We start from the raw sequence: 24,224 nt of genomic DNA on the forward strand, positions 1-24,224 counted from the left end.
CCTATATCGATCTCTCTCTTCCAAAATCCCATCAATACCCATTCTTGAAAATTTACAACGCTTCTCTAGACGAGAAGTCTGACGTAATATCTATCATCCTCTTTTCTAACACAATTCATTTTTCACCTTTCTACGTGTATGTATGTATACGCAAACAGAGCCAAACTCATCAGAACCTATCTGTTATTCCTGAAGCGCAACAGCACTCCTGTAGTCAAACAGTTCGGCATAATATCGATCGCTCGTCGTATATCATTTCGATGGATCCTGGCGTGTCAACGGTGGTATCGCGTCGCAAGATCGAGATCCTCGGTGTCTTCGCCGCGGACGGGACTTATGCGAACGCTGCGCGCGTATAAGTGGCCCGTGTTCCCACGCTGGAGCAGCCTGGAGGGCTTCCCATTCCGCTATCGACTCACATTGGCGGGTATCATGTAGGTATGTATGTATCTTCGTACTTGGCTGGCCATGTACAGGGTGTACCGGTGGAACATATTGGCCCAGGATTTCGTGAGACGAATTAACAATGCCCTCCTCCATCAGTATCAGGAAGGAGACTTGTCCTCCCTTTGTCTCTGCTTCTCTCTTTCTTAATACTTTCGTCAAGCCGAAATAAAGATATTACGAAACCAAGGAGACGAACTGCTTCGATAATCTCAAGTTTTTTTACATTATATATACACTGGTTATATTGTGCTTCTCTCTCACTTAATATTTTTATCAAACGCAAATATAGATTGTTATAAAACAGAGGGAACTAGTTGCTCTTGGATAGTTTCAGCTTTTTTGGCGTTTCTGAGTCTTAGAACTAAGTGTACGAAGCTTCACACAGCAGAAGAAAGTACCAAATAAGTACTTTTTTTTAAATAAATCGATGTCAGAATTCCATCAGAATGCATTGATAGAATTGTAATTAAGAGGCTTATTAAACGTTCTTTTATAAAAGACAACATTTTTTGCTGATGGAATCACATAGAAAATTCTAATAAGTTAACAGGAATTTTATTAAATACCAATCCTTGTTTTTAAATTAAAAATTTGTTAATTTCTAAAGCTTGCCTAACATTATTTAAATCCCACTAATATAATACTTCTGTTCATCAGCAGATTTCTAGTTGAAAATTTCCAGAGAACAAGTGCTCTATGTTCGGTATGCAAATGGTCTACTCGCAAAAATCCCTTGGCTCAGGAAAGGACGCATTTTTCCAACGAAAAAAAAAGGGGAGACGTTTAACCCGTTCACCGACCCCTCTCATTTATCGTAAGGCGAACAGCATGCAAGTTACGTCGAGCCTGACACTCACCTCGCAAATCTTTCTTTGTCCTGTACATTCTCGTTCTCCAGCCTTCTATATTTACATCCGCTAGGATCATCCTCGTCGGATCTGCAAAGATACAGGCGTTTATGATCATTTAAAACGACGTTCTAGGTCCAATTATCATTGTTATTCCTGTATCTCATTACGATAGGAATTAATTAGTTAAAAAGACATGTATTTTTTAATATTTCAAATGAATTACGTCGAACATGAAGGTAGAGATTCTACTGATAGAAAATAAGTATAGGAAAGATGATCGTTGTATATTCTACATGTTGCAGTTCAATCTATGTAGATATATTGATTTGTCGTCGCATAGTGTGTCAATTATATTTCATATTCAATAAAAATATAATTTTGTAATGTATAATCTTTGCTTTCCCAGCCAATCAGACCATCGTTATATAGTAAAATGACAGGCAATTATCAAAGATGGATTTTGATTTTCTTATTTCTTATTGATACGTGAGCATCTTAGAAGCGGAATTGATCGAGTCCATTTTTTATAAATTTGTCAATTACGTTATCTACGTAATGCGATTACTGTTCAATTTTCAAAAAACAGATGGTGTATTCCAACAAGGTTATTCTAACTAAGCTATAAGTTTATCAATATGCGATTAATTTATAATTCACTGTATATGTCAATATCCCTGAAGATATTAGAAAGTACACGTATGCATAAAAATACCCGATATCTAATACTTCAAACTACGAGACATGAAAAAATAAACGAGCGAAATAAAATAAAACAAGGTGAGGAAGAGGCACGTGGCAAAAGCCACGGTCGTCAACGTCGATCGGCATAAATAAAGGATTCCGTTGCGCAAAAAAGCCACGCGAAAACTCTTTCTCGACCTTCTCGTTCTCGTGGAACGTCGTTACTCGAGGTCCATCTGCCGTTTTAACCGATCGGATATTCTATGTACGTCGTGAATAAATGTCGCGTCGCCGATACGTCGTAGTGTAATCACTTCCGGATTACCAAACGCGACACGAGGCCTTACAAAATTGGCCGTCGCCTATCCAACTTCCCCAAATCTGGATCGTTCGTGTAACAGTAAGCGCGAATAGAGAAGACCCTCTCATGCAATATTCACGCGAGCATTCTGCTCTCTATATCACTATGGTGACGAAGTCGCGTTCACGTGGCCGAGTTTGAAGGATAAATATGGATTTCGATATGAATTTCATTGTAATTTTCTGACAGGTCTAAATATATTGCCTGGTCAAGGCCGTTTATTCTACTACGACATTTGGTTCTACTATACTATTCGGCTTTAGTTTTCTATATGCTCGCAGTTATGCGGGGTGGAATTGCAGATTAAGCGAGGGTTCGAAGTTAAAATTATAAGACATATTTCTATTCACGAGTCACGAGACATTTGTTAGTTTTAAATGCAGTAATACAATTTTTAAACATTGGACAGACTTGAATTCTTGGACACGCGTGATGTTATATTCGTTTAATTAGGTTCTAAAGGATTTCAGAAGTTTTAGGTAAGAAAAAGCGTGTATTAATTAAATATAATAAAATAAGATTTTTTCTGAAAAGAAAAAAAGAAAAATATGGTCAAAGAATATTCTATGTAAATTATTGAAATCTTTCCGAGTATTCTTTTAATTAATTTTAAATCGTAAAAGTCACACTTTATAATTGATTAATCGATACAGTCGAGAATACCTTACAATTTCCTCTATATCTCAATAAAAACTTCATTTTTTCTTACTAGAGGTATAATCCCTTCTTTGATATATGCATCTGTTCTCGGCAATACGTTCTCTTTCTTGCCTAATCAACAATTTGTCTTCGTCTTCGTTCTTCGGAGAAGAATATATGCTACTAATGTTAATTTGTCAAATTACTACATGCTCGGTGTGAATGTACTGATTTGACCAAGGTACGAAAGATATAGGTACACTTGATTTATACTTTAGCGTTTCTAAGCCTGGTATCTTCCCCATTTTAACTTATTCTTGATTAAGGTTCTCTTAGTGTAACCGATCAAGATTGAATATTAAGACGCAAATGTTTCAAGATGGAATATTAAAATAAAAATATTTTTCAACCACCCTGCCCAAGGAAAAAATCAAACGACTATACAAAAGAATAAGAGTCAATAACAAAAATGATCTAATTAAAGTAGACTTAGAAGAAGAAGAAGAAAAGAGGAAACGTGAAAGGGCAGGAAGAGTGAAGGATGCATCGTAAATCCGTCATTGACATCTCGTTACCCCGGTGTCAGCCGCGTACCCTCGATCAAGCGGTTGTATTAAGCACAGGATAGAAAATTGTGCTGTCGTTGGCCACACTACTACATATACAAATGCAGTCGATCGTCAAGCTACTATATCAAGCTAATGTACGCTAGGATGGGATCAATTTCAATATGTATTCAGTACATATTCATAACTATATCGTATAACCTATTTGAAACTTTTCAAACATATCCGAGCTCATTTGCAATATATCCGATCTCGCCCCTAGTTCTTAATTCATATTAGCTATCTTTTAATTATATCGAGTCGCGTATATGCCCATAAATACGCTTTATTACCTATTCGAAACTTTCCAGTCATATTTGAGCCCATTTACCTAATTTACTCTCAACCCTAACTCTCAATTTATAGCAGCGATCCTTTAACTATTTCGGGCAGTATACACTTTCATAACTATACCACGATATCTATTCGAAACTTTCTAGTCATATTCGAGCCTATTTGCGATATACTTGATCCCATCTCTAATGTACGCCTCTGACCCTGAGCGAAAAACCGAGATCCCCTTCCTCCATCCCCTTCCCTTGCCCATACATACATTTTTCTCTTCCTCTGCTCTGGCAAACGCTACACTGTGCTACAGCATCAGCATCTGCCCCCTACCACTCTACCCATAGGTAACAGAGGTGGTGGCGGTGGGGGTTGTAGGGCCCGTACTGTATCCGGGTACAACGAGAAGGCCCCATATTCCTTCACCGTCCCTCTTCCCCTCCCTTTCCTTATACTCGCTCTGTATGTCTGCCAGCTTTGAACCTCTTTTTCTGGTCTCCTTTTTCTTTTTTTTTTTTTTTTGCAACGGAGGAGTCGGATACACAGCGAGACGAGGAGAGACGATAGGACCCAGAGACTTATGGAGTACATAATGATGCGGCTCGCGGTATTACGTCGACTTAACAGATACGTATGCATGCTTGGTAGCCAGGGAACACGCGGTGTCCCCGGACGTGGGCCCGAATCTTCTCGACCACCGTAAGAGGCCGCCGCTTTTGGGGACCCAGAGGGAGGGGATTTTGGGATTCATTGAGACGTTGATGCCCGATGCGTGGCGGAGATCGGTTAAGAGATTTGCCGCGTTTGGGTGGTAGGAGTGAGGATAGTGGAGAGCTCTTGGGATTATTTAAGCTGCTTGTTTGACAAATCGGTTGACTCCACGAAACAGGGAAAATCGATGAAATTACATAAATGTGGACTTTAATGCACTTATGGGAAATCTAAAAGTGTAAAATTGCGCAAAATTCACGTGATACGAAGAAATATATAAAATCAACCGAGATTTAAAAAATTGTGTTAAATTTTAAAGTATAGTCAACCACTTCGATCTGTGAGTACGGCTTATATGTGTTAGATTTTAATAATTGGTCGTCTTTTTAGTGATAGGTTGTAGATAATTTATGTAGAATTTGAGTAGAATTTCAGTACTGTAATTCAAGCGTAAAATTATTAGATATCGCCTATGATGCAATAATATAAGTCAGGAATTAATAATTTATATTAATTATTTTTTTGTGTTCTTTAAATAAAATTTTCAATGACCGTTTTCGTTCATATTTATCGTATTTATCTTAATTATTTGAAGCGATTTGGAGAACGTGTTAGAAATCGTAGGTAACGACATTTTGGATATCGATGGTAGAACACGGTGAAAGTGTCTAGTATAGTGATTCAGAGGGGGACCGCGCACGTGTAGATTTTGCAGTCAGATCACAAATCTCTGTATTTCTCGGATCTTGGAGCATTCGATAATTTGTAGCCACGAACGCCGTGGGAATGGAGTCTCGATTCTGATTTTTATCTCTCTTATCTGGTTAGTAAATCATCGGAAGCAAGCAACGCTAGATCTTTGTGTTACGAATCAGAAATTATTGCGTTCTCCAACCCTTGCACTGCTCCAACTTATTAAATATGTTGTATTCGTTCATTTCTATTTATTTTTCATCCGCTCCTTGTTGACTTTTATTTTATTCTTTTCTATTCATTCTTCTCGTCCACTTTTATAAACATTTAAACTATCTGTTACATTTCATCAAACAATCGTTAAAAACTATTATATATCTTTTATATTTTCCTTTGTTCTCGTGAAAATTAGTTAACATTTGATTAAGTTAAATTTAGTTACCGTATTGAATTCACAAAAATCTTACAAATTATGTAAAACGAATCTAACCGAACTTTCCGGCTATAAATTGAACGTTTTTATTTTCTATTTGTTCCAATAAAATCCAAGTAAAATTTATTCAAAGAAAATTTAATCGAACCATTTATCAAATTTCTAAATTATATTCGTATAAAAATTATACAAGAATTTAAAATATTAAAAATATCCTACAAGAATTTCAAGCTCCCAGTGATATAAAACAATCCCAACTAGATCTCACCCGTCACAAATTGAATTGTGTAAAAATTCTACAAAAGATCCAAGACTACAATTGCTATTATATAAAACAACCTGATCAACTATCTCTCGATAAAAATAAAATACATCTTCCCAATCACCATATACGATTACCCAACCGTGCAAAAACGTTCGAACATAAAACGAAGAGCTTCTTAACGGTCTTGCAAACGCGCGAATCTCATCCCAGGAACGTGCGACAAAAACAACAAATAATAGCTTCGTTAATCCGGGAACAGCACGTTCCCTGATCGGCCATTATCCTGCGTATAAGGATCGTAATAATGTCTTGATAACCTTTCCTCGACCGGTTCCTCTTCCTCTTCTCCTTCGTATCGGCTTGCGTTAATGAGATGCGTCGTTACACGCGTTGCGATCGATCTTAACACGCGGCGAATAGCAACGATCGTCGCCTTGTACGTTCAGGGATTTCTTTCTCATTCGTTTGTTTTTGATAGAGACGAGATCGATTTGTTAACTCGATGATTGGAGAAGATATTAACACGTTAATGTTTAGGTAGTCGATCGAGATCAATTACGATAAAGATAATGGAGGAGAAGAATGAAGAATGGTGGGGATACCGTTGATGAATTGGTGAGGATACGATCGAGATGATGGAGTTGATAGAATAGAGGAGAACATTTTACAAATATTCAAATCTGTAGACTGTATCGTACCAAAAATCTGACGTTTCTAGAAACGAAGCGTAACGATCTTCATTATTCAAGTTTTACTTCGTTAGCTCCTACGGTATATTATCTAGGTAACTCTATTAAACCAACACGGTTATTAGTCTCGTTCTTATAGGAATTTTTTCGACGACTTTATAGGACAAGTACCGGGATAATTAAGAAGATTCGTGATTCAATGAACTTTTACATTTTTAATTTTTTTAATCAATCTCGATACTTCTATACAGCTCCGAAAAATAACTGCTTGAAATTTCTCAAAATAAGCACTACTGTAGTTATTGATTTGTCATTCGATGATCACGATATTTCTCAATTCTGAGAACGGATGGAAGCTTGAGAAATTTTTGGATCTTTTCAATCTGAAAAATATGTGCGACGCAGAGACAAACTATACTTCAACTCAGAGATACTTTCCATAGACGCGATACTTGTTTTTAAATTAACTTTCAGAACGAAACACTCACCACACTTTAATGAAGTACTCAACTTCAACTTTTAAACTAGTTTATCAACAGAAATATTTAAAATTCATAATACATGAAAAGTTGCCACTGTTTATGGCTTAGACAATGAACTTTCAAAAATTCTACTATAAAATACACGAAATTAAACAAAGAGGGTAAGACCTAAGAGCCATACGAAATGAAAGCAGAGGACCGAAATAATTCGAGGAAAAAACAAAAGAAGAAGGGGAGTCACGTGATACGGTGGTCTCTGTTCAGGTTACGGTGGCGCCTTTTTGCATTTTTCCAGCTCGACACCGTGGTCACGACTTTGACCCCCTTGTCCCCCTGTTCCTCCCTCTTTTTCTGCTCGTTGTCTGCGATCGTCCTCGTACATTTACGTTCGCCATTCCTCTACGTCCACGTGTGCTACATCCACCTAGGCTCCTTCCTGTAGTACGTCCGACACTCGGCCCGTATCTGCAGCCCAAGCCGTGTACTTTGGATGCAACTGATCTGCCTCGTATACAGGATCATGCAAACATTACGGTCCTATAGGGTCAATTCCTCACAGAGTTCGATTAAATAGCGCAGACGGAAAGACGAGAAAAATGAAACAATAGCAATTATACTTAAAACAAAATGACTAATCAACAAACTCTACCAAATCAGTTGCTATCTTCCCAAAATCTCGTCAACCTCAAAGAAGCTAGTACTCCACTACAAAAACCCTCAAATATTACTCATCCTGTCATCAACTACGAAACAATTCCACAAGACGCAAATTCCAACTAATCTCAACCACGACACTCCATAAACAACGTTTCAAGATCCAGGACTTAGTCATAATTTAAATTGAAATTACGTGACGAGAGCATTACCAAATTTACGATTATCTTCGCGAAGCTCCTCCAACATCCAACAAACTAATGCACCCCGATTCCCGGAATATCATATACTCATACTCTCATCGGTTTCTAGACAATTCTATAAAACACTAATTCCAATTAACCTCCGCCACGATATCCCATAAACGATGACCCGAGAAACGCAAGGTTAGCCATAACCTAAAAAGAGGATCGAAAGGAGGAAACCAAAGTAGAATCGACGTGAGCCGAGGGTAAGAAAGGCGTAGCGCAAGCGAGCAGAAATGTCCAGCGACGGTGACCAGAAATCTAACACCTAGGCGGTAGGTAGCGTGAGTTTTTTTCATTAGGAGAACGGCGATCGAACGGCGGCGAGTGTTCGCATATTAAAAGGAAAGAGCGAAGCTATTGGCGGGCCCGGGGAACGGGCCCAGGAGGCGGTCCATCGTTCTCCGACTCCGGGACTCTTATCCGTTCTCCGCCGACCTTATTGGTCACCGCCTCCCCGATCGTTCCTGCCGACCCTCTTCTTGTACATACGCCGACTTCTTGCACCGAGTTTTCCGCGAGCCACGATCGCTATACAAGATTCTGTAGAGTAGAGTGAGGTTGGCTGGAGACTCGGGTTACTTGGATTAGCTAAGTGCTGATTCAACCCTTTGAATGTTTAATACTTGTAGGCGATGAGTAACTCGTTTCAGGATTATTTAATTTATTCGAGTATCAATTGTGATTTGTGTCGGATTTATAGTAGAGCTCTATTTGTCGGAATAGAATTTTAGTTAATAGCCAATTAAAGCTATATTTCTGTTGAAACTTGTCTGGGCTAGCGCTTATCTGAATGTGAGCCGTTTTTGTACAAACGAACAGTCATTGATAATGGAAACAATCAGTGACTTTTCATTGTTTGTCTCCAAAGTTCACATAGATAAAATTCCACTGGTTTCATAGAGCTTCGCCGAAGAGTTTGGATTATTTGCATCAGATAACTGGACGTTAAATCTTTGAGTGACAAATATTTATATAGGACCAGTGATTTGTTTCAAAATAATTTAATGTAATGTTCTTTGTTTTTAGTATTAAACATGATCTGCTTCGGATTTATAGTAGGACTGCATTTATTGAAACGAAATTTTTGGGTAGTATTCGATTAAATGCACATCTGGCAACACGTGACTGAATCTGCTTATCGTGAAATCCTACGATATGAACGACAAATCACAATTACAATCGATACAGTTACATTATACCAAGCTTTCAATTGCGAAATTTTACTCGTGAAGTAGAAAAATAAGCAAATAATAGCATCAAATATTGGTAACTTGTGGTGTACTACTTACGTAAGAGCTAATTAATATTTCACCACCTAGACTGATTAATTAGTACGTAAATACTATAATAAATACAATGGTATATCAATACTATCTATAGCCACTGTACATTAAAAAACTTGTCAGAGAGTATTCGTCAGACTCAATGTCATCAACATCGCTCCAATACCTGTTGCACCCTCACAGGAACTCTCACCCTCGAATTCAATGAACCGATCACTCACGCCTCTTTCCACCTCTTACCAAAATCTCCTCACACTCTCCTCTCTTCCTTTTTGCTCGATAAAAGCGTAGCAAAAATAGAGCAATTTATCTGGATCGTTTCAGTTCGTTAGTCATAGCGGAACGGTTCGACGAATGGAATTACTTCCAGGCAACAATAGAATCACAGGAAACAAAAAGGGAGAAACAAGCGTCGGAACGCACGTTCGTGCGAAGGGTGGATTTTCATCGGTTGCCAGAAAATTTCTGGGTCGTTTTAGGTCGTCCGGACCGCGACGAAAGATACAATGAGTGGACGAGAATCGGGGTTTGAGCTTCACGGTAGAATGGAACGAAAACGACGATGAAGGGGAACATTCTCACGGCTGAGGAAACTCTTATTGTTGTTTCCGATACAAGTATAGGGGGCTCGCCTCGAGCGGAAAGTCACGCGACCAAAACGCAAAAAGGAAGAGGAAATTAGAGGGAGATCCGCTTAATTGCCGGCGAAACGTTTGCTACCACCCTGTTCATGCACCGTGTAACTGCTCTATCGACTCTGACTCCCACTTTCTACCTATAATCTCATTCTTTTCTCTCATTTTTGTTACTACACGCTCGTTTAAAAACGATTACGCCACTTTCCAAGCTGTTTAGGCTAAATTTTGGTTGCCGGGTGAAAAGTTTTTTAATTAGTGGGTGGTCGGTTGTTTTTAAGAGGGGATGTAATTAATGAAGTTTCACTCTGTTCTGAACATCGTTTGGAGAAAGAAGAGTTGCTATCTATGTAACTAGCTTTCTTAACTACGTTATGGTCTTTGAATTTTTATATTCCAGACTCGTTCTCCTTTTAACGTATAGGAAGATTCGTATTGCTTGGAAGAAGAGTTTGATACAAGAATGAAACTCTTAATCGTAAGACTCTTCCGTATTTCTCTCTTCATAAGAAACTTTTCAACAAAATGATCCTTAAAGATAAATTCAAACGATAAATAATCGCTATTATTGAAATAACATATAATAATAAACAAATTTACTAAAGGGTAAAATGGAATATATTTACGCGAAGCCTTGAAGGAGGATTATCAGAGAACGATAAAAATTCAATGAGAAGAATCTGTGCTGGATAGTGTTATCGGTGGATTCCTCTTAAATACGATGCAGGAAACACAAGCTGTTCCGATGGTAGCCACGAGCTGTCCGCCTAATGCCAACCAGCTTAACGTGGTACGCGTCGACCAAACAAAACCCGGTGCTCGCGGAATTCGTCACGTAGTAGAGATTTGTGGCCGTTCGCGAATTCACGCGGCCGATTACCAGATCATTACATTACGTAACATCCTAACCACGGAGAATTCTTCGCCTCGGCCCTGTTGTTTTTAGGACGGTATACTATAATGCCGGATAACAGAAAATTTCATATTGATACATTATGAACTTTAGTAAATTTTATATCTTACATATCTCTTAATCTATTTTCAATTTCTATATTTTATATATACATTTTATACATATGCTTTCATTCTACATTTAGACATTTTCACCATCGGCGGCAGACATCTAATCTGTGATGTACTTAATACTATATTAAATATACAAATGAATAATTTAATGTTTTTAATGAAATTCAAAGTCTGTTTAAAAGAAAAATACCGCAAGCTGCTCGATCAAAGTATCGCTGCTTTTTATGACTTCTATTGGGCCATCTATTCGGTTGGCAACTAAGTGATTGCGGATTTTGTCAATACCACGTAATGACAAATTAGCACGAAAAAAGGAAGACGTTCTGTGAAATTGCCGCGTGACGACGGTGGACCACACATTGCTTCTACTATGAAAGACGTCATAATGAGTCTTGCTCCGCACGTCTTGCAGCAGCCAGCTTATTCGCTAGACATTACTCCTTCGGATTACTAATTGTCGGATGCAACGCGCCTCGTCCGATACCCACTTTCAATTAGAAGATCAGACGCGAAAATCACCTGACGATCGGATCTTGTCTAAAGACGCAGCATTTTTCCACCATAGAATTCATCATCTACCTGATAGATGGCTCAAAGTTATAGAAAGCAACGGCGCAATACATTTTGATTGGACAACTTGCTGCACCTTTTTTAAAATAAATTTTGAATTTCATTGAAAAATTTGGTTTGTTTATTTATATATACATTATTTATTTATACGCGTAATATTTATTCATTGCTCTTATTGGTGGACTATGTCTGTATATTCATATTTTTATGAACGCAATCAAAGAAATTGAATCTAAATACAAATTTGTTATATACTTTGAACGTCATAATGAATATTTTTTATATTTTTCTGTGTTATAACATTAGGTAGATGTTTTACGTTTAAATTTCCTACGAATGTTGAAATTAAAAAAATGTTTAATTTAAAGAAATCTATCTTTATTTTTCATAATTGTATACGAAATCCTAAATAAAAACTTTATCTAATTAATATGACAGTAACAGATCGTTCGATATATCATCTAATTTACAATAGACGCTTTCCTCTCGAGGAGTCGTTGAACCGGATGAACAGACGACGAGAAAAGTGTGTTTCAAGATTGAGGCGGCCGTGCTTATTATTTTCGTTCATAATTAACTGCTTATTAGTAACGCTCGCTAAACGCACCGCGTAATGCATATTTATGTCATACAACGTGTATCGACACGCATCTTCATACGAGCCATGATTGTTCAGCAAAATTAACGTATTACAGACGAATAATTCCTGCGTCTAACATGCGCGAATTAAAACCTCAACAAAGAATCATTGTTACAAATATCGTACCAACCGAAGAAAATTTATTTTAATGTTTCAATCTAACTATTAGATTCTTGCATAAGATCCAATTTATTTTAGATTTAATTCTTCAATCGAAAGCGAAGCTCCATTCATTGAGAAGTGCAGGTTTATTTATTAGAATGATGATTAATGTATTTATTGATGCATTATTTAAAAGGTAAGAGTTTATGAAAAAATATTAAATGGTTTATTTTTCTTAAATGCATTCTTTTGTAATCCCTTCTGATCTTTTATCAAGCTTAACGGTTAATATTTTCTTTCCATTATTATTCTTGTGTTAGGCTTTCGTTCATTATAAGCTTAGGTAATAAACGACATACAAATGTATTATAAGTAGAAAAGTAATATCTTTTACTATAAAAAAAGTATATCAGTACGTACTATAAGTAACTATTTTTCTTCTTTTGGTATAGTGTTGATTTACACTATCCCTTTGAATGTTATCTCTATCCTTGGTAGTTATTGGTAATTAATATCGCATCGTCCTAAAATGTCATAAATGAAGGTATACTCTCTCAGTATTCGATGCAAATTATAAATATATGAAATGCTGGAGTTTACTAAACTACTAGTATTTCACATATCAACATATGGTAATCTAACATATCAACATATTGCTATTCTCTTTTTCTTATATCAATAGCTCACATCAAATTTACCTTAAATTTGTTTCGATTAGGTTTAGAAGATAGTTAAAAATTATTTTTGTACCTACGCAACATCCTAGTTTCTATCTTGTTGTTTATTTCTATTTTAATATATCAAATAAGTCTCAGCCTAGCACAGTATGGTTTGGCTTAGCTTTCCACCAGATTTCCGCTTTAAATTCCTTTTCCGAAAGAGCATTAGACTAAGAAACGACCCAGTTAACAGATTAGAACGCTCGTTAAAGAATTATAAAGGAACAGTACACAGAAAAGAAGAAAGAAGAAGAACGAAACAGAGAAAGAGAAACGAATTGCAATCCATGGAAAATCAAATCACTTCTCGTGCCATCTCTTTGAGATGGTCGAGAAGACAACGATGATCTCGTAAAAACTAGCCAGATCCCCGACTGATACATCATCAAGGCTACGAGAAGATTCGTTCGTGACGCGGCTAACCGTAAGAATGTCCGGGAACAGTAGTTGACGAAGAAGACGAGGAACAGGAAGAAGAAGAAGAAGAGGAGGAGGAGGAAGAAGTCGATGGAGCGTGACTCGGTCGGATTCGACGAAAGTGAGAATAAACCGGCGAGGATAATGGCCAGACGATGGAAAAACCGCGTGGAGGATCGCGGAGGTGGCAGCGATGGTGGCAGGGAAAAAAAAGCCCCTTTCACGGCTCTACCACCGGCAACGACTGCCCTTTCGATAGATCGAGTTTTTACGCGATCGTAGAAATGCCAATGCTCGGCTACCGCTGTTCAGGGTCTCTTTTCGTTTCCAACAAAGGGATCTTTATACCCCTGTTGTCGACGTGTGAATATAGAAAATAGCAATAGCTGGAAAGCGAAACGGGTTATCCGATGTTCCTCTTTACTTTTTGGTTCAGTTCCCTCTTTCTAAGATGGGTTTGAATAAATGAAATTAATTTAGGAAGAGGAACGAGATTAGGGGTAAATTTGTAATTTTGTCAAATTTCTTGCAATTTTTTTAAATTAACACATCAGTATTCTTGCGAAATATTTTGAGACTAAAATATTTCTTATTCGTCATCTTCGTTTCTTTTGTCTGTTCCTTTTTCTATTTCGATACTCTTTTTAGTCTTCTGTATTGAATGAAATTAATTGCATTTAATCAATTACATATTACAATCAATTTCACAAATTAATTCCATTCGTTAAGTTACATAATTTCATAAATTAATTTCATTTACTCAATTACATACTTTCATTCGTTCAATTAATTAATTTCGATAATTAATTTGATAAATCAATTTTATGTACTATTTATACCGTCTAAAATTCTGTGCTTTCGTTTTGATCAAACGGAAATTAAACGGGGAAAAGATTTCGTAGAAACGATATCGTGTTGATTGAAAAACAGTCACGCAATAAACATTATAACTCCGGAGGTATCGGGGGGCCGAAGTATGAGGAAGTCGTACGCGTACGCACATTCGTTTTTTAGTCCTTTTGTATATATAATGAACTCTGCCGTTGGTTACACAAGACATTGTACAATAATGAAGCAATTTACTTCCGCCAAAACGTGACATTATTTATAATCCGTCCAACCGACGTGTTTTGGATATCATTGTAAAAATTTGCCGATCTTGTAATAAACAGTTTACATACCATCTACAAGTATTATGTTCGACATGTTGTAGGTTGAAAATCACATTGAAAAAAATTTAATTGTGTTCATTTAAGCAATGTTACCTTTTATGATTTTTTATAACGGTATAGAAATCAAAGAAGATATGGAAAATATTAAGAAAGCTGTAAAGAGTGGATTAATTAAAAAAATAGTAAACAGTAAGCAAGCAAGTAGTAAATACGAGGAGAAATATGAAACGATACGAATTACAAAAATTGCGATAATGTAAAGAAAACTTTCTATATAGAGGAAAAAACTTTATCATTTGTTTAGAGAATTTGAATAGCTAAATTTAAGTGTCGCAAGCGTTAAAGATAGGAAAAAGGTATCAAAGCGATTAAAACCGCTTTAAAAGTTATCAGTTCATATTCTTAGTCGTTGAAATTTCCTTTCTCGGAAATTTATTCGAATAACACATTTGACAAATAGTACAGTACTTGCTAATCTTTTAATGTTGATTAGTTTCTGCAAAATATTACATTCTATCTGCACATTTTTTCTCACAATAGTATACAAGTCAGTCACATCGCTGAAAATTTGTTAGTCCATGAAATTTATTTCGTTTTAATCGTTCTAAAAAAATTTAGTAACCGACGTAATCATAACCGATGACCACAGTCACGGTAAACATGTTAAATAAGAAATCCTTGTTAAAAACAAGACGAGAAAAGAAATGAAATAAAAGAAGAGAAGAATAAAAATACCAGAGTAACATGGCATTAGTGCACTGTAAATACGTTTTCAAATTCGCTATCTATTCTATGATATTCGTGTTTCCGCTCACGTGATGACGGTAAAGCGATTTTACGACGGTCCACGCTGTTTTTACGCGGATTTCGCCGATAATCCAACTATCTCGATTCAAAAACAACAGTAGTAGCTACCATTTCTGGCCAATCGTCAAACCACGCGGAATTATTACCAATACGACGGGACTGTTTTGTCACTGATAACACGGTACGTGATAATTCTCATGTAGAAACTCAGCATTCGACGATGCTATTTCGACGATCGTCGTCCGTATCAAAGTTCACTTGGCCAATTAAGGCACTCCTTTCAATCGTCTCTTATGATTCTGTCCTCTTATCTTACATTGTTCTTTCCACGATTTCGAGTTTCCTGTTGCATCATCAAAATAGATCGATTTGTAGATTGAATACTTTCTCAAAACATTAATCGAGTTTTGATTAATTTCAGAGATAACAGGGGGATTTTAATTTTACTCGAGTGTTTGATTGTTCAAAGTTTGAGGGAACGATTGCAACCAAGTACAAGGCATTGATCATATTTAACTCTTTTTAATAGGTTCGCGAACGTATCAACGATCAATGTGGATTAGGGGGCTCAAATTGAGGAATTTCGGAAGTTTTAGATAGCAAAGTCGCATAGTTTCGATAGCACATAGATGTTTCAGAGATGGTTAATGATTTTTATCGATTTAAGTAATTCGACAAAAATGAAATATAGAAACCAACGAAATTCTGCAAATGGACTAACATAGAACAGAGAAGAAAATTAATATTTCCTTTACCAAAATTCCACCTCCTGTTTCCTTTTTTTTTTTTATATATAATACTTACTTACAATACTCTTCTAATCTTTTCTCCAAATTTCCACCAAATTTTTTATAAAAATATAATAAAAGGAAGAAAAATGACAAAACTTGAAACTATTTTGTAGAAACGATACTAATTCTCTAAAAGAATTCATAGAACAGAAAAAGAGAAAACTAAACTTTCCTTCGCTAACAATAAGACTTGTCTCATTTTTCCAATATCTCTTTAACTTTTATTCGGATTTCCATCATAATGTAAATATAAAAATTCCCCCTCTCTCACCAAAAAAAGAAACGAAAGAAAACTGATAATAGTTCGAACTAGAAACGATAAAAATTCGCTGAAAGGACACACGTAGAGTAATCCCCGAAGTGGTTCAGTTAGAAATCCGGATTACTTTCGCGATAATCCTCATTGTCCGATCTATCTGGCATAAATCGACACGGTAATGGTCTGATAGAAGAAATTCCCGAACGGTAACCGCAGAAGTATCCCCCGTGGGCTATTGATTTAAGGGAATAGCGAATCCATGACCGCTAACACACGCTTGCCTCTCTCAATTTCAATAAGCAATTGCGAGAACAACGGTCACGATTTCAACGTGAAACTAGATCGAACACGACGCAGCATAGCTTGGAATTCTTTTGCCAGTCTCTCTTGTCCTTTCGGATCTCATTTTTTTTTCCCTCCTTCTTTACTTTATTTCCTTCGTTAAACATGCAGAATAGTCATTTACAATTTAGAATTCATGTCCTGGTACTGACTTGACCACGTGTTTTCTATCGAGAACGATTTGAGGAGAGATAAACTAAACAGATAGAAAAAGGAATGAGTTGTTAATAGATCTGAGAATGTAGTCGTTTCTTGTTGGAATTTCCGATAGAATTGGTGGAATGGAAGTTTTCTATGGAGTTGAGATTTAATGTGTCGTAATATTATTTGTAATTATTTGAATTTTGTAATTTCTTTTCCCTAATATTAGACATACAAGAAATCTTGAGGATAAAGAAATATATAATTATTTTCAAAATTGTTCGTTCTAAATTCTTCATTTTATTATACTGCCGAATGGTCAATAGCTACATAAATACTTTTAGGTATTATTTTAATTTATTCTAATAACACTGCATTGCTGTGAAACAACTCGTTAATAACAATTGTGAATTCCTATTCTTCTTGTTAAAAAGATATAATTAATCGTCATTTTTTTCGTCATAAGAAAAGAAAAATTCAATCGTAAAAAGTTAAGGGGATTTAGCGATTATGTAAATCTTTCTACAGACGGCATATTAAAGTGTTGGAAATTAGAGTGTTAGTAAGCAAATCATGAGTTGAAGTATATAGTGGAAGTGATTCACATAATGATATTGTAACACAATGCAAGTTCTTTGTTTAAAGGAAAGATGCAGCGTTCCTTTTTGTAAGGCCGCATCTTTTTAATCAAAGAGAAGACCAGACCAGGGCAGCTTCATAAGCATATGGGTCAAGAATTCACTTGGCCATCTTCTCGTGCTAATTATAACTATTCTATATCGATTACGCCGAACTGCGCGGTTTCTTTTTTTAAGAAAATAGCCTATTTCTTCAACGGAAATTCTAACAATAAACATACTAAATACCTAAAGAACTAACCTACGTAACTGAAAATATTAGCTTCATTTCGTCCGAAAAATCAAGCCACCCATCCATCAAGATTATCTCTGATCTCTTTTAATTACAAACGAATTAGAAGTCAAACAACAACACATTAAATAGATTAAAATTTGTTTTCCACTCGATAGCTAATCTTCAACATTCTCAAGCCCTTCTCATACTCGCCTTAACTCAACTACGTTCTTTCTATCATTTCCTACCCGATGTTGTTTCTTAATGTTAAAAAATATTTCAAATTCGATTAAAATCCGAAAAAAAATCGTCACTGGTACGTTCCTTCGTCTCAATTTTACGTCGAACATTTTCTTAAAACACTACAAAACCTTTTCGTTGCTAACATGATAGATTAAAATTCGAGGATCGTAGCAGAATTAAAATCCGGAGTCCCAAAGGAATGTAAGAAAAAAATCGAAATACACAAGTTACCTCCTTCTTTTCGACTGTTGCGCGTCCCCATGGGTCTGTTGCATATGATGGGGCGACAGGTTAGGCCCGTAAGAGAGCAGCTGACCTCCGGCGCTGGGACACGCCGGCGGAGGCGGCGGGGGCGGCAATTGGTAGCCGACGGACGTGGCGGAGGGTATGTAATGCGATGGACCCGCTCCTGGGCCCAAACCTACCCCATACCCGCCACCACCCGTCCCGCCCCCATACATACCGCTACCACCAGGGTACTCTATTTTGTCGGCCTTTTTGCCACTGTAATCAACACTGAAAATTCGTACCGAACACCTCCCAGAAAATGTTACTTCATTTAGTTCATATAAAGAGTATTAAATATTCATCCTCCGTATTAGATATCCACATAAAACGATGATAAAAATTGGTTTAACTTGCCACTATTTTAAGTTTTCAGAGTTGTATTATTATTATATTAAAGTATCAGAATTATTTAGTTCGTTTAATTCGTATAATGAATATTAAGTATTCATCTTGAGCACCGAGTTACTGAACGACGATAAAAATGTTTTTTAAATTTACCACTATTTTATGCTTTTAGAGTTTAGTTAGTGTATTGGGTAGCAGAATATCAGTTCATTTAATTGGTGTGATAAATATTAAATATTCATTTTGAACGGTATAATTATTGAACGAAGATATTTCATTCGTCAGTGTTTCATGGCTTTAGAGTTTATTGCGTTGGGTAACGTAATTCTATTTCGTTTAGTTCATGTAAAAGTTGTTAAATATTCATTTCGAGCACTAAGTCTTTGAATAATAATAAAGATTTCTTCACAGTCTTAACAGTAATAAAACTTTCTCGCTATTTTAAATTCCTCCGACGTACTACGTGGTTTTGGTGACAAATTTTCGTTAATTATTAAAGACCTTTCTGTGGCTGTTTTGGCTAAACATCGAATGTTTATTACTTGCTGGAAATCTTCCTATGGAAAATTTTTGTTGATCGAAGGTCTTTAAGGTTGAATTAGATGTAAGCTGATTGGTAATTATTATTCTGAGTCTTGCTGACCCTTGCTGATCCAGAGATTTAGCGTTACCGTGTTAATTCTAAAATATTTCTTTCGACTTTTACAAAGATTACAGACACCAGACTCATTTCTGGATTATTCATAGTGTTCATTAATCATGGATTCATGCTGAGCTTTTACTGAAAGTTTCTATCTGACATCAGCGATAATCTTGCTTATAAAGTTCTAGAACCTACATATATTTCTCAATCATCTGTTGCGTTGGGATCTTCAAGACAATATCCCTGAATCCTCGATCAAATTATGAAAAGTCAGTTGTCACAGTTGAATCTCACAATCACATACAGTAGACTGTAGAAATTGTTCATAAAGGTTCTTAAATCAGTTCATCATCTTGCTACCTCTAATCTCAGTACGAGATTCTACGTGGTCAGTTTAAAAGAAATTTTACTCCATGTATTCCTCCGGTTATCGCGAAATCTCAAGATGGCCCACAGATTGCACAGGAAGTGTCCACAGGGATTACCTGGATCTTCCACTGTTCTCTTACAGTCCAAAGCTAGTCTACTCTCAGCTTCAACTCGAAACGCATGCCCTTCTCATCGACGATCTTCTTACAAGCTTCTTTCATTATAATTCTTTCCAACTTCTTGCAATCAAATCAAAAATATCCTTCTTATTATGTGGAGTTTCACTTAATTTTACTTTTATAGTTACGCGACTTATTGGAGAAGTTTCATCGACGAGTTTTCCAAGGAAACATTTTTTTTTTCTTATATCTATTTCGTATAGTTTTGTTTATGGTTCTCGCAGGAGCTTCTCAAAAAGAAAATATCTTTACCGCTATGTCGAGTTATTGCAATTTTATTTTACCACTTTTATGACTTTCATCTCTGAATCTTCCAATGCTTCTTGCTGTATCAAATTTTCGTAACTTTATTTTATGATTTTTGCAACAAGTGACTTTTCCAAGAACAGAATTCTTTTGTGACTTTATTCGACGATCTTCAAAGGAATTTCGTTGATGGCTTCAATTTTCAAAGTAGAAAATCCTTTCTACTGTGTCAAGCTTTTGATAAAATAATTTTATTTTATGATTTTTGTAACAGTTTCATTGGTGAGAATTCAATGATCATCTTTATGACAATTCCATTGATGTGTAATTCGTATTGGATTGGAAGATTCGAATGGGAAAAGTGGAGACCGTTCGTTCACCTTGGCCAGGGTTATCTTCTCGTCATCTGGTTCTAGCAGAGATCTATGCTCGACGAATCTTTGATACTTTACACCCGGTTCACAGCGACGCGGCGGGCCTGTCTCTGCCAGATATTCCAGGCCTGTTGCTCGTAGATATCCCCAGTGACTTTTTTCCAGAGATCCAACAGGTATTTATGGGTGACGCGCGCAGGAATTATCCGTGCTTCCTCCAACCTTTATTCCAGCTTTTCCAGCAATACTATCGTGGATATTTCAAACTTATTATTTGTTCTGTTTTTCGAGATACTCTGATTCTTTGACTTCTCTGTAATTTTAAGCAACTTTGAAAAATTGAATTTCCAGTCATAAATATCTCTTAGATAATGCAATAGCTGTTTTGCTCAATGTTGTTGCGAAAAGTCTCATTCTTCGAGATAGTTAAAATCTTCAGATTTTGCTGTAACTAAATGTAATTAGACATTGACTTGTTCAAAGGTGCATTCTTAATAAGAAATATTCTAACAAGAGATAGTTATTTCTGTGAAAAGTTGAGTGCATGGCTCTATAACAGTATCTGGAATATTTGATGGATTTTATTCAATCCTCGAGCTGGAAATCCTCTGCTATTTTTCAAAATATTCAGAATCTTTTGCAATAATAATTATATTATTATTAATTATACTTGGGTATTAATCCGGTGTTGCACTTCCACGATGGATATTTCAGTGATAAACAGTCATTTTCATAAAATGTTGAATCGATGATTTTTTAACTATTTCCAGTGTTTGAACAACGCTGTTGTGGAGGATCTCCTCTGTTCTTCAAGATACACGAAATCTTCAGCTTTTCTAGTAACTTGATATCTATTTGAAATCCAAAGTTGCTATTTCAACAACGAATATTTTGACAATAGACAGATTTCTGTAAAAATTTGCATGAAAACTGCAAAGTTTGGATTTTTAACTGGAATATTCAGAATATCGATCCAGTTTTCAGTTAAAGTTCGGTAAAGATCCAATTTCTGGCACGATTACAGGAAGCTTCAATGAGAATAAGAGACAACTCGATGGAACGAACATTGTTCGATATTGACAACTTTGGTGTCATTTTGTAAACAAAATATTTTCACTCGAACGTCGTGAGAACCAAGTAATCTACACCATTGACCCTTGAATGACATCCATTATTACAAACAAAGTTTCACCTTAGATTCTCGTTCCTGGCACTATTAGAACCGATGTGCAGACCTGGCTCGACTTCTTCTCGATAAATTGTGGTTCGATTTTTGAAACGGAAATTCAACTCCAGCTTTGTCATATGACAATCGACTAAATGCCTTGCGAGATTAGTTTCAGTAATCAGGGTAATATTACTTCTTCCAGTAAGTGCAAATAATAAAGCCTTCTTCACCAAAGGAAATATTTTTCCATTTTACTCGAAGAATCAAAGTAAATAACAGAGTTTTATTTTTGCACTTTACTTTTAGATAATGTTCATCAAAGAGAGTACGTTTCCCTGTTCGAAGAATCTTCTCGATCAACAGCACTAACTCGCGAATATTTCACACAAAATATAAATCTCAATCCCATCAGAATCCTCGGCTCCACCAAACCCAAACAAGGCACAAGTCTGCCACGAAAGAATCTTCACATATTCAAATGCACCTCCGACAACCCCACGACTCACGAAATCTCCAAACCTCCATCAAACTGCAGAAGTTCAAATCCACGCCGTCCAAACCTTTCTCATAATTAATCCCGCCACGATTACAACTTCACCGTCGCACTTTCACCATCCATGAACAATCTTCCATAATTGAAAAGAAATGTTTAGTTTATATATTTGCGTATATTATATTTCGTCCGCACGTCCAAAACCATGAAACGATTCGAGATAACGGCGAAAGAAGATACTCTGGTGAAAGAAGCGAGGCAACGCGACGGCACGTGCTCGAGAGTAACTTGAGACGATCGATCGACGGATCGATGTTTTTGATCGCGATTTTCGGTCCGGTTCAGACGAAACGAAACGAAAGGAACGAAAACGCGGAAGCACGTTCCTACTCGGACGGATGGGTCGCCGACTAGTCACCACCCACAACTCGCCAGTGACTGATTCCACCATAGCCGCATAATGTGCCGCTGTGCTATACCCCGGTAAGGACTATCACTTCTCCCACCAGAGAGCCGCGGAACACAGCCACTGTGTAAAGCATGACTTTTAACCGGGATGCATCGTCCTCGTTCCGCACGCTACATGCTCACGAGGAGGACGACCAGGATCAGGATCGCTCCTGCCGGTGTGAAGTCGCAATGGAGAACAGTTTGAACGATGCTGTTTGCGGAGAAGGTGGAACTTTGGAGATTTCTTTGGTGTTGTCTTTCTTTCTCTCTCTCTCTCTCTCTCTTTTTTTTTTTTTTTTTTTTTTTTTTAGAAGATTTTGAAGATTATTCTGGAGGAAGTAAAATTTTTGGTATCTTCTTTGATTTTAGCTTTTCCTAGGAGATTCGGAACTTTTGTAGAATTTTTTCGTGAATTTTCTCATTATTTTTTAATTCTCTTGGAAAGATTCATTAAGTAATTCAGTGCTTTTGTAGTGCATTTTGATTTGTAAAGGATTTGAAATTTTGTGTAATGTTGCAGACTTGGAACTCCTACGATTGTCTCATGAAGTACTATAGAAGATTCAGAGGTTCTGCGCGTATCTCTCCTCTGTGAAAGATTTGCAGTGCTCGTGATTTTCTTTCGAAAGAATTTCCTTTATCTTTTCACTCAATCGGCCTGTCCACCAAGTGAAACTTGGATAACCAAATGAAAAGAAATGAAAATTTGTAGTTTCCAATTCCATCAAGACGACAGATAGCAACATTCTAATAGGAAACTTTGTTTGCCTATTGTGTTACTTATTAGACAGATGAAACGAATTATTAGAATAAAAGGAGACAGGCTAATGAGAGCTACCGAAGGAAGTATGTTATTACATCGAATCATTGCTGTAGTTATCGTTTCAGATAATGTATATTTTATGTAATAGACATTTATATAATATCGGTATGATTTTCTTTATAAGTAATTTGTGATTTAAGCGGTATTACATTTTTATTTCTCTTTGCATAACTTCCTTCTCCCAAGAAAGATAACTGTAACGGCACATGAGCTAGAGGACAATATGAATCATGTTGTTGTTGTTGTTTTGCCTCGGATTATCAACATCATTAGGACATACATAATACAATAATAAATAAACTCCGGGCGAAACAATATCGACGCTACGTACAACCGTAAAAAAAAGTCGAACATTCTCTGTATTTATTATTTTAAAATATGTTTGACGGTTTCAATATAGAGTAATCTCGTTATTTAAACCACACGACCAACCATCCTCTACATAACAAACTTTATATAAACATAAACAATTACAGCTTGCACTCTTTTTGTGTTAAAACGATTATACGGCTGAAACGGCTATAACGCCTTCCTAATTAATTTTTATTTTTTTTTTTTTAATTTCTAGGCTATAAAATTAATCACGGAATACTAATTTGCTATGTCATTTCAACAAATCGGGAAATCTTACTTTCATATCGCAGAAACCTAAGAAGATATAGGTATTTTAAAATTCTAGAATTTTTTAAATTCAAATAATATTATATTAAATTAGGATAAATCAAAATTTTGGAATTTCAGGAAAAGTCTTAAAGTTTTAGGAAAGAAATCTAGGAGAGGGAAATTTTTTTTTAATTTTACAA

The 24,224-nt window shown here is 36.3% G+C and overlaps 1 protein-coding gene across 7 annotated transcripts in view; it reads right to left on the minus strand.

The window, feature by feature from the left end:
- LOC117232701 (aryl hydrocarbon receptor nuclear translocator homolog) overlaps positions 1–24,224 on the minus strand; it is a 47,019-nt gene that overhangs the window by 20,545 nt on the left and 2,250 nt on the right. For 4 of the 7 annotated variants that reach the window (XM_033492263.1, XM_033492265.1, XM_033492264.1 and 1 more), the window contains exon 3: positions 1,305–1,385. In XM_033492263.1, coding sequence (XP_033348154.1) covers positions 1,305–1,385 — 81 coding nt within the window. Of the gene's footprint in view, positions 1–1,304; positions 1,386–18,274; positions 18,610–24,224 lie in introns of those variants that run through there. The other 3 variants (XM_033492261.1, XM_033492259.1, XM_033492260.1) reach the window with 2 other exon arrangements.

This window comes from Bombus vosnesenskii, unplaced genomic scaffold (genome assembly GCF_011952255.1).
Source record: "Bombus vosnesenskii isolate JDL3184/JDL3185 unplaced genomic scaffold, Bvos_JDL3184-5_v1.1 scf7180000013293, whole genome shotgun sequence".
In the NCBI taxonomy this organism is placed as follows: Eukaryota; Metazoa; Arthropoda; class Insecta; order Hymenoptera; family Apidae; genus Bombus; species Bombus vosnesenskii.